Source organism: Vicia villosa, linkage group LG6, assembly GCF_029867415.1.
Source record: "Vicia villosa cultivar HV-30 ecotype Madison, WI linkage group LG6, Vvil1.0, whole genome shotgun sequence".
Classification (NCBI taxonomy): Eukaryota; Viridiplantae; Streptophyta; class Magnoliopsida; order Fabales; family Fabaceae; genus Vicia; species Vicia villosa.
In genome coordinates, this window is record NC_081185.1 from 131,598,524 (window position 1) to 131,609,960 (window position 11,437).

The 11,437-nt window shown below is 33.1% G+C and overlaps 1 protein-coding gene across 1 annotated transcript; it reads left to right on the plus strand.

The window, feature by feature from the left end:
- The first annotated feature begins 300 nt into the window (after positions 1–300).
- Positions 301–6,819, plus strand: LOC131612402 (uncharacterized). Its single transcript, XM_058884199.1, has 14 exons — positions 301–398; positions 483–584; positions 674–730; positions 826–887; positions 1,032–1,129; positions 1,349–1,400; positions 1,921–2,013; positions 2,354–2,464; positions 3,219–3,558; positions 3,730–4,106; positions 4,322–4,431; positions 5,669–5,727; positions 5,816–6,003; positions 6,324–6,819. The coding sequence occupies exons 1-14, from the start codon at positions 362–364 to the stop codon at positions 6,510–6,512; spliced, it is 1,875 nt and encodes a 624-aa protein (XP_058740182.1). The 5' UTR covers positions 301–361; the 3' UTR covers positions 6,513–6,819.
- Positions 6,820–11,437: the final 4,618 nt, after the last annotated feature.

The following is an 11,437-nucleotide window of genomic DNA, read 5'->3' on the forward strand; positions in this document are numbered from 1 at the left end:
TTTTTACTCTAAAAAACTAATTTAATAACTATTTATTACTCTCTGATCCTTATTATAAAAAATATTATAAAAAAAAAAGAGTTAATTTTTTATATTAAATAATTAATATATCTAATCCATAATAAAACAAATACATTAATCTTTATATGACTCTTAAAAATAAAGTTCCTAGGGAGTAATATTCACCCACTCTTAAAAATAAAGTTCCTAGGGAGTAATATTCACCCATAAAGAAATACAGTACATATCAGTAGCTATTTAAATTTTAAAGAGCTAAAAAAAATAACTTAAAAAAAAAACCCTCCCGCTTCTATAAAGTTGAACAAGCAAACCCAAATTCACACCAAAAACAAAAAAAAACATGGCGCCAAAAAGAAAACATTCCTCAATCTTCATCGGTGAATCTTCAAACCCTAACAACCCTTCATCACTTTGCTTTCTGATTCACGACTCAATTTCTGATCTCTTGTTTCATTTTGCAGGTAACTGCGAGGTTACGGTCGAAGCCAGCACTTTCACTTGCAATTCTAGTTCCAACGACCTCTTAATCTCTCTTCCTCAAAGGGGAAATATCAAAGTATCTGGTAAATTTTTTTCAACAAATAACACTTCTCTTTGAGTTCACTTTATTCGATTTACAATTAACCGTTTTATTATGTTTCTTTGATTCCAGTAGCGGCCCAGGACATTTCTGCGAACCATAAAAACACTTCTGAGTCTGAAAAAACAGGTAAAACCCCAGGCTTTCACGCTATTTGATTATCATTCATTTTAGTGTTCACTATTGTGATTATAATGCTTGCTCATTGGTTAATATATTCGTAGAACATGAGTTCCTGCTGCTTAATCCGAAAGATGTTGACAATGTTAGCAAATCCTACCTCCAGGTAACACCCTTTGATTTGGAAAAATTTATGCTTGTAAAAATGTAGAAATTTCTGTTGGTTTGGTACTATGAAGATATTTAATCCTTATATAAATGTAGGAATTTTAAATAATTAATGTTCGAGTGTAAATTGTTCGGTTTACAGGAAGTATTGCAGATGTATATGACAGAGCTACCGGGAATGAATTATGCTGCAAATACTGGAAAGCAATCAAAGTTTCTTGAGAGATGTGTGACTAATGGGTATTAGCTACTTACTTTTCAATGTCTTTGCTTCTCCTGTGTGATAATAATCTGCAACAAGATAGCCCACTAACTATGGTGATTTTGGTTTATTATTTACTTACAGTATTTTTGTGTGAATATTGTTTGACCATATTTTACCGTAGGTTTCATTCTGTATTGTTGTGGCTACTTAAAATTTGTAAGAAACTGTGATTTATTCGTTGTTTAATCCTGCAGGAAATATCGAACACTACTTCTGAAATCCAGTTTGGCTAGAGATTCAGGAAAGGTATTTGTCTAATGACTATACTTCTGTCACAAATTGAAAGGCTCCTCTTGTATTGGTCTTTTATTTGTATAACTTAATTTTTTGGGTCATTTACCGTGCTGCCATAAGCAACTTATGCTGTATTATTGTATAAGTTAGTTCTTAGGACAATGCTTTTTGGTCACAGTGCATTTCCAAATTAAGCAGGGCTCGTGCCTATTTCTTAAACTGAAAACCTAACATTTTTAGCCCCAAGATATTTAAGCCCTTTTGACTGTGTATAAAATTACAACATGTATTTAGTCATCATTTGATGGAGTGATGGTCTTACAAGTGGGTTGACATTGTGTCAATAATAGTATTGGTTGCTCTTTTTTCATCTAAGACCAACTGGTTTAGAAATAAAAGAAAGTTATAATTCTATGCTGTCATATAATTTGAGTTAGACAATACAACAATGCATAGGAGTGGAAATTAAATAAATATAATAGAATGTGCATTGAAACATCTCAAATTACAACTCATTTTCATCATTTTACAGGTTATAGCTGCAATCACTTATCAAATCATCCCTGCAGATACAGAATATGCAGAGATCCCACTTGCAGCTGTCAATGCAATCTACCAACGGAAGGTCTGCATATATATTTAAATGATCCTTTTTATTCCAGTTTAAAGTTTTGTTTACTAGTAAATGTCACATTTTAATCCAATTTCAAGAAATAAACTTGCAAATGTTAATCACGGTAACATTTTTTGGTTTTATTTATAAGAAGATTTTATATAAATCTTCTGCTTTAGATTCAATTATTTTGAGCTGCAACTACTTATACGAAATGTTAAGCCTTTCCAAATTCTCCTACTCATGTAATTTGTTGTCCTTTTGTATATATTTTTAGGTGCTCACAATAAATAACTATTATTTACGCTCTTAAATAAGGTTCCTTAGTTGATTACTGGTTAATATCCTGCAGGGTTTTGGTCATCTATTGTTTATAGAGCTGATGAAGAGACTTCAAAATGTTGGCATTCGCTCTATTTTCTGTTGGGGAGACAAAGAATCTGAAGGATTTTGGCTTAAACAGGTAACTCTTAAACCAAAATTCTTTGGAGTCTTGAATAGATCATATAATTACTACAAGTATAGAAGCTGAGAGAATTCATAGTGTAGATCTGAAATCTTCTATCTATTGACATAATGGAAGGAATCTGCTTACATCAGAATATATAGTTATACTTATAACAAACTGTAATCTATTCTAACAGATTTTAGAAGTCTTTGGAAAATACTGTTCCTTGGGCTTCACACAACTCGCCCACTACCACACAGCCGAATCTACAGTGTATTCCTAATACATAGCATTGATTATAGTTGTTTATTATATGCATGATTGTCATTCATTTTTGAGTTTAGAATATTCTACAAATTTGTGAACACCCTTCAAGAAAAACTTTACATTTGTGCAAAGAGGCAGTTAATATAGTAAGATAAATATTCAATGATATGATAGGATGCTAATTTGGAACCCTAACAAACTAAGGAAAAGCTAAGAGCAATAAAAGAGACAAGTAAAATAAACTACTAAAATAAAGACTTTTTCATTTCTTTGATTCCTAATGTCTCAATGAGACTACAATATATAGGACTTCTAGTGATAATAAATTTAAAGGCTCAAACACTACTAAAAACCCAATTCAACCAAACCTTCAAAATAAAATAAAAACTAACATTATATTACTAATTAAAATATCTAATTGCACCTCTTATCATGATATTAGTTTGCGAATAAAAGAAGCTTCTTTAGTTCTGATGCTACAACTTTTCCCCCACAAATGTAGGGTTTTTCATCCATAGCAGAGGTGGATACCAGAGGTAGAGCCCGCAGGTTACCTATAAAAGCTGATATTCGCAAAACATTATGCTTACCCGGTGGTTCAACACTGATGGTTTGCCACTTAAAGAAGGAATTGCTAGATGACAATACTAACTCTGGGAAGCGTCTCCTCTCACAGCCTCATCAGAACTCATCTCCACCTGCAATTATTGAAAATGAGCAGTGTGAAGTTTCAGATGAGCTACTCATTGATTTTATATCATCCCATAGAAGAGACACAGCTCAAAGTAAACCTAAGACTTTGGCAAAAGACGGATCTTCACGGGGACATGGAAAACTGAGTGGTAATCTGTCAAATCTGTCTTCTCCCATACTCCCAATTAAGATTATTTTCAAAATTTTAAATTTTTTTTCTGGAATTAGGAAAAGGTAAATAAAATATTTTATAAAAACTATTTGTTATTTTATTGTATATTTATTGTGAGTTGTGATCTCTTGCACAATGGATTTTGAAGGCCACAACTCTAAGAGCTGCTGCAATGACACTGTTCCCTCTAACACAACAAATTGTTCTCAATCTACAAAAGTTGAGAAGAGGGCCTGGGAAGCCTCTTTATCCTCGTTGAAGTCAAAGAGAGTGAAGGGAAGCCAGTTAGTTGACTGTCGATCAGATTCTAGCTGGGGTTTTGTGCCGGAGGCTGAAAGGGCCAATCCTTGTTATGTAGAAGCCTCTCATGGTGATACTTTAATTACAAAGAAGTCTGAAAAATGTATTGGAGACCATATGCATTTTGAAGCTCCGATCAACCTAGAACCGCCATCAACTAAACAATGCTTTAGAATCATGTTGATGAATATCAATGATGATGCTAAGAAAACACAGCTTGCAAAGGTTTGTTTAATTACCCATGCATTTTATAAATCCTTTGGTAAACTGATGAGTAACATTTTTTTTAATTGTAACTTTTTATTTAGAGACCCAGTCTCTACTTTTTGAATGTAACATTGTTTGTTTATACGGTTTGGTGTATTACAAATGGTAGGAAAAATAATAGGGGTCTAATTTTGTGCTTCATAGTTTTTCTCAGACATTTGTGTTACGTATAGGTGATTGAAGACCTTGGTGGAACTGTTGCCGCTGATGGAAGCACAACCACACATGTTGTCACAGGAAAAGTGAGAAAAACTCTGAATTTCTGCACCGCTCTCTGTTCAGGGTAGGTTCAAAACTTCCAAAATGTCAGCAAGCCTAATTTTAAAAGTGAAATTTTATTTGTAGCTGAAATCAAGTTAATTGTCTACAAATTTGCAGCTAATTGAAATCTTGTCATCTCTTGGTTAAATAATTTTTTTGAAGTGCATTTCCCAAATCTCTTGAGTGTTACGGATTTTACTCTAGTTTCTCTACTACTACTGCCACATGTGCTCATCTTCTTTCACTTTCTCTTTCTATATTATTTGTAATTTATAAAGAATATTATTATTGTGCCATTAAAACCTAACTAACTTACCATCTTTGCCAGAGTCATTATTTGTTGCTAACCTTCATATTTTTGAACTATCCGTTTTCCTCCAAATTTCAGTTGTATTCAATCTGTCAAACTCTTGATTTTTAAGCAGATAAATTTTGGTCATTTGAGAATTCATTTGAAGTTGGGAAATATATTATACCAGTTTAATATTATACGAATTTTTGAATTTCAAATTTACAGTTGGAATGTCCCGTAGGTAGTGGTTCATACTTAGAATTGAAGATGTTCTTTAGTGTTGCTGGTTCCATAGGACGTGATTAGTGGAAGTATAGACTATTTTTACTGTCTAATTCAACAGGATTGATGTCATCTACCAATTTATCACATTTGGTATCCATTACTCCTTTTATCCAAGTTGAATAAGTAAAATCAAGTATCACTATTGGAGGTTGTAACTTGGAGTATTGGTCATTAGATGGGAACTATCGGCTAGTTGTATTCTTTGGAGTGTCCAGCTATTGAGGGATGGGGTGATGGTGCAGTGCATGTGCTAACAGATGGAATAAGTAACTAGCGAAGACCATTTATAACTTTATGTTGAGCTAGGGTGCATGACAATGAAGTAGGAAGAGGGATACTTACATAAAGCTTAACCTTTTTTCTAGTGTTATTAATGGCTGCTTTCAAATGAATCCTTTTTCTGGGGTGGTATCTTGTGTTCATTTTCCACTAACCATGAAATTATTTCATATGAAACACCACACCAACTCAGTGAAATGCAGACACATCATCCTTTGGATGATTAGTTGATCCTTTCAGTGGGGAAGCATATCAGAGCACAATGCAACTAAGTAGTCTTAATGCATTTTAAAAATATTTTAGTATCATGCTTGTGTTATTGTTTATTAATGGCTGCTTTCAAATGAATGCATTGTGTTGATTATTTATAATTTATAACAAGGAGATATTGTTAACTATGCAGTGCTTGGGTGATCTCATCAAGTTGGTTAAAAGAAAGTTTTCGTACAGGCAGATTTGTTGGTAAGATGGACCAAACTATCTTTGTGTATATGTTGATTGAATTATTATTCAAGATATAGCTTACACAATCTTAAAAATGAATATGCAGATGAATCGCCTCACATACTGAATGATGAGGATTATTTGTTGAAGTACAGATTGGATTTAAGAAGTGCAGTTTTCCGAGCAAAAGCTTGTCCCCATGCTTTATTCAAGGGGTATAATATTTGTATTGCAGCTAATGTTCAAACTCCTGCAGAAACTCTGTCTGCTATTGTTAGCTCTGCTGGTGGTAATGTAAGTTCCATTATTTTACTTGAATTTAAACTTCTAGCACCCCTTTAATAAGAATCCAAGAGATTAACACTTTCAATTTTTTGTTCTTCATTATTTGTCAAAAAATGATCAATTTTTGTATTATAACTATCATAACTATCTCTGATTTTTTTGGTCAAAGTATTGTAATACAAGTGACTAAATGCTTTTAAGAGTTCCTAATTTCAAGATATATATCTTATTCACATCACTGTTAACACTTCTATGAACATTCTGCTTTCTTTTTTCCTTCTGAGGAACTGAACGTTGCTGTTAACAAATTTCACTATTTCTTGTATTAGGTTATTAGTGGGCTTGAAAAAGTAACTGAAGTATCAACAACGATCTTTGTGACATGTGAAGAAGATATAAACGAAGCAATGATGGCTTCAAAGAAAGGTATAAGAACTTTCAATAGTGAGTGGTTTATGAACTGTGTCATGAGACAAGAGCTTGACTTGGAAGCCCCTCAATTTGTAGAGTCCTTATAAGTATGTTTACATGCCTTTTTGATATTTGGTATATGGGTATATCTGTATTTAACAGTTTATATTTCATTTCTATAAATGACTAATTTTAAGACTTACCGATCTAAATCTCAAACGAGGCTTCAAAAGATATTGTAATTATGCATATGTTGGCTACAGCCTACAGCAGTGATTTTAGGAATTACTTGCAAAGGTGTTCTTTTTATTTGGTGCAAATATTAGGCATTTCTATATGTGTTTTTGATCATTCTGTGCAATTTCACTTTTTTTTTGTTTATTGAAAAAATGACAATAATCTTAGACTCTCAACATAGATATTTATCGGTTAAAAAAGGGTAATAATTTATAGACATAAAAAGCTGTGAGTAGTTATGAAAAGTTAAAGCAATTTTTCATAGTTTTATATAAAGTCCATTTTTATTTAGAACATTATCAACAATACATGTCGCATTAAATATTTATGGCTATTGCTAACTTGTGGCACATGCTAAGAAATCAAATATGAAATATTCAATTTAAAAATCATGCATTCAATTATTAAAAAAATAAAGAATATTAAATTATTCAATATTAACATTTAACTTTTAAATTTTTTAAATGTGTTTTTAAGATACAATTTAAAATAACTTTAAATTTATTTATTTGCAAGTTAATTGTAATATTAACCCAATATTAAAATAATTATATAACAATGTGCATTATATTTAACAGACCGCTATATTGTATATAAAATTAAATAATTTGTAACATTTTGTAATCAGATATGAAAGATTTTTAATTTTTTTTCTTATTTTGTGATTAAATATAAATTTTTTATTTTTCTTTCTTTCAAGTATCTAGTAAATACACACATTCACTCACTACTATGAATTTGGCTTAAGCGAATTTGAATTTGAAGGACTTTGTAACTTACTCTCTATCTTCATAAAAATTAATCAGTATCTCTTAACAAATCATTTACTTTAATTATATTTTTCATCTCTCAAATACACTCAATTATACCAAAGTTACAAAGTCACCATAAAAGCGAAATCATTCATTTCTCTTCCAAATAGATTTTTTTTTTTTTTAGAAATTAAGTGACAATGACATATTCATGTTTAAATTTTATAGAACTTATAGTCAATTGGCTAATACGTTAACAAACATTGAAAGATTTGATGACTTGAAATAATTTATTAGAGAGACTTTTAAACATGAACGAGATGGTGTATTGTTAACATTATTTTTTGAAAATTTATAACTAACTGAGTGTTGGATAATAATAACTTTGATTGGAAAGTTTATAACTAACTGTGTTGAGTTGTAATTTTCCTCTCAAAATTTATAAATGTGTGTTGAATTAAAATTCAATCAAAAAGTTTGTGATTAATTTTGTGTTCAGCATTGACTTTAATTTGAAAGTTTGTAACTAGGGCTTGTTAAAAGTTAGTTATTTAATTTAACTTCATTAGATTTTGTTGAAAAACTTGCTATACAAGTTATACGTATAGCTAAAATTTGTTAACTAAATCAATCAATAAAAATAATTTCAATTATTAGAAAATCATTCTCCTTTATTTTGCATAGATTTTTCAAGCTCGTAAAGTGTAGTAGCTTGAGTCACAATAGCAAATAGTTCCAATAGTTATCAATCCATTTTCAATATATAAAAAACATAAGTAGATTCTTTACAATACTCTGGAAAAGCTGAACCCATGTTAGGAACTCCATTCAGAAAACCTTGAAACTCACCTTTTCAGTGCTTCTTAGTTCTATCAACGTTGTTAAATAGCAACTATAGTAAGCTAGGGGAATATGACGTTGCAAAATTTGAACAAATCACATTCTTTAACATAATATATTTGATAAATTTGAATTTGATTGTTGACTTATGATTATTATTTTTATAAACAATTCATTGAGAGTCAAAGAGCTAGCCTCAAAATCCACACTGATGCCAAGCCAACACAAAATAACCTTCAAAGTTCGGATAGCAACAGCACAAAGCAGGAACACATGAAACACTGATTCTTCTTTTAGAAATATTATTTATTATTGTTTTATTTATTATTTATGTTAGTAACGGATTTGTTTTGAGTTTGTCCTAGTCTTTAGGGATATTTGTTTGAGTTAGTAGTGGGTGCTGAATTTTAGGAATATACTGTTAGTGATTCTCAGCATTATTAAGTAGTTGCAATCTTTGTTATTTGAACGTATCAATCAATAAAAACAACAGTTTTTCTGTGCCTCTTTACTCTAAGTTAACAGTGGTATCAAGAGCAAGTTAATTTAGAGAAAAAATCTGAGTCAAACATAGTGAAATTTTTGAGCAAAAACATCGATTGATCGATGGCATCCTCCAATGAGAATTTTGTGCAGGCTGCAATTCCTCGTTTCGATGGTCATTATGACCATTGGAGCATGTTAATGGAGAATTTCTTGAGATCCAAAGAATATTGGCAAGTTGTTGAATCCAGATTTGCAGAGCCTGCGAAGGGAGCCGTTCAAACAGATGCGCAGAAGGCAGAATTGGAGGCATTGAAACTCAAGGATCTTAAAGCCAAGAACTACTTGTTTCAGGCCATAGATCGAGCAACTTTGGAGACTATTCTCAGCAAAGAAACTTCCAAACAGATTTGGGACTCAATGAAGAAGAAATTTCAAGGGAATGCTAGGGCAAGACGAGTGCAGCTTCAAGCCCTACGGAGTGAATTTGAGACTTTACACATGAAGTCGGATGAATCTGTCACATATTTCTTTGGAAGAACGATGATTATTGCCAACAAAATGAGAATTCATGGAGACAGGATGGAGGATGTGACCATTGTTGAGAAGATTCTTAGATCAATGACAACAAAGTACAATTTTGTTGTTTGCTCCATCGAAGAATCCAAAGATATTAATTCACTCACGATTGATGAATTACAAAGTTCCTTGCTGGTTCATGAGAATAAAATCAGCAACCAAAACAAAGAGGAGCAAGCACTTAAAGCATCGACTTATTCAAATTCCTATAATTTTAGAGGAGGCCGAGGCAGGCGCAGAGAAAGAGGTCGGGGTGGTTACGGTAGAGGCGATAATGGTCGTAGCAACAACCATAACAACAATCCTGCCAACTACCAAAATTTAGACAACTCAGGAAGAGGAAGAGGTCGAGGTGGCTATCATGGAGGTAATCATTCAAACAATGGAGGTAATCATTCAAACAATAATCACCCAAAATCTAATGTTGAGTGCTATCGCTGTCATAAATATGGTCATTATCAAAACGAATGTAGAACTAACTTGAATGGCCAAAATGGAGAAAGGACCAACTTTGCAGAAAGAGAAGAAGAGGAATCTCTCTTGATGGTGTGCAATGTGACCGAGGAAATTCCAGATAATCTGTGGTATTTGGATACCTGCTGCAGCAATCACATGTGCGGTGATACGACGATATTTTCAGATTTGGATGAGTCTTTTTTTTAGCACCGTCAAGTTCGGAGACAACTCCAAAATTAATGTTGCAGGAAGGGGAAATATTATTTTCAAGGCCAAGGGAAATAAAAGTCACAAGATCTCTGATGTCTTCTTTGTCCCAGAATTGAAGACCAACTTGATCAGCCTAGGACAACTTCAAGAAAAAGGGTACGAGATTCTGATCAAGAATGGTGTTTGTCGCGTTCAAGATGAAAAATTAGGGTTGATTGCTCAAGTTAAAATGACAAATAATCGGTTATTTCCGTTGAATTTGCACAAATCCACCGGTTCTTGTTTCTCAGTGAAGATACAAGACTCAACATGGTTATGGCATTTTCGCTATGGCCATCTAAATTTTGGAGGTTTGAAAATGCTACAGCAAAAAAATATGGTGACAGGTCTTCCGGAAATCACACCTACAACTCAGATCTGTGAAGATTGTGCTGTCAGCAAGCAGCACCGAAACTCTTTTCCCTCTGGAAAATCCATCAGAGCCAAGAAGATGCTAGAGGTGGTCATTCCAACATTTGTGGCCTTATAAATCCAATCTCAAATGGAGGTAAACGGTACTTCATTACCTTCATTGACGATTACAGTAGGAAGACATGGATGTATTTTTTGAAAGAAAAATCGGAAGCATTTGATGTTTTCAAGACATTCAAAGTGTCTGTTGAAAAGGAAAGTGGCTGCGTGATTACGGTTCTGCGTACAGATCGTGGTGGAGAGTATACGTCGCATGAAGTCGCAAAGTTTTGCGAAAATCATGGAATTCAAAGGCAGCTTACAGCAGCATATTCACCTCAGCAAAATGGTGTTTGCGAGCGTAAAAATCATACTATTATGAACATGGTCAGAAGCTTGCTAAACCGAAGTGGAATCTCTAAAATGTTTTGGCCGGAAGCAGTGAACTGGAGCGTCCATATTTTGAATAGAAGTCCGACTTTTTCTGTTCAAAACATGACTTCTGAGGAGGCATGGAGTGGAAACAAACCAACTGTCAATCACTTCAGAATCTTTGGGTGTGTTGCCTACGCTCATGTTCCAGATCAGAGAAGAACAAAACTCGAAGACAAAGGAGTGAAATGCATTTTTTTTGGTGTTAGTAATCAATCAAAGGCTTACAAGCTCTATAATCCTAACACTAAGAAGATTGTTATTAGTCGTGATGTGATCTTTGATGAGCAGAATTTTGGATCAGAGATTTAGACAATGGTTGAGCATCGAGATATACATGTTGATTTTGATGAAATAAATGAAAGTAAACAGCAGCAACAGCCAGCAAGCTCAGATTTGCAACTGCAAACAGCAGAACCTACTCCTATTGACAGCAGTCAGCAGAATAGTGGATCACCGACAACACCAATTGCAGAAGTGCGCTCTCAGCGTGCTAGAAGAAGACCGGGATGGATGGCTGATTACGAGGTACAAGGCATACACAAACCAGAAAACCCTTTTACACATTTTGTGTTGTTCTCAGATTGTGATCC

What these genes read in the sequence shown, in the direction of transcription:
- LOC131612402 (XM_058884199.1), top strand. Translation starts at nt 362, where the DNA reads ATGGCGCCAAAAAGAAAACATTCCTCAATCTTCATCG. An exon ending in ATGCAATCTACCAACGGAAG is followed by an intron (nt 2,014 to 2,353) that starts GTCTGCATATAT and finishes AATATCCTGCAG; the next exon opens with GGTTTTGGTCATCTATTGTT. An exon ending in AAGGATTTTGGCTTAAACAG is followed by an intron (nt 2,465 to 3,218) that starts GTAACTCTTAAA and finishes CCACAAATGTAG; the next exon opens with GGTTTTTCATCCATAGCAGA.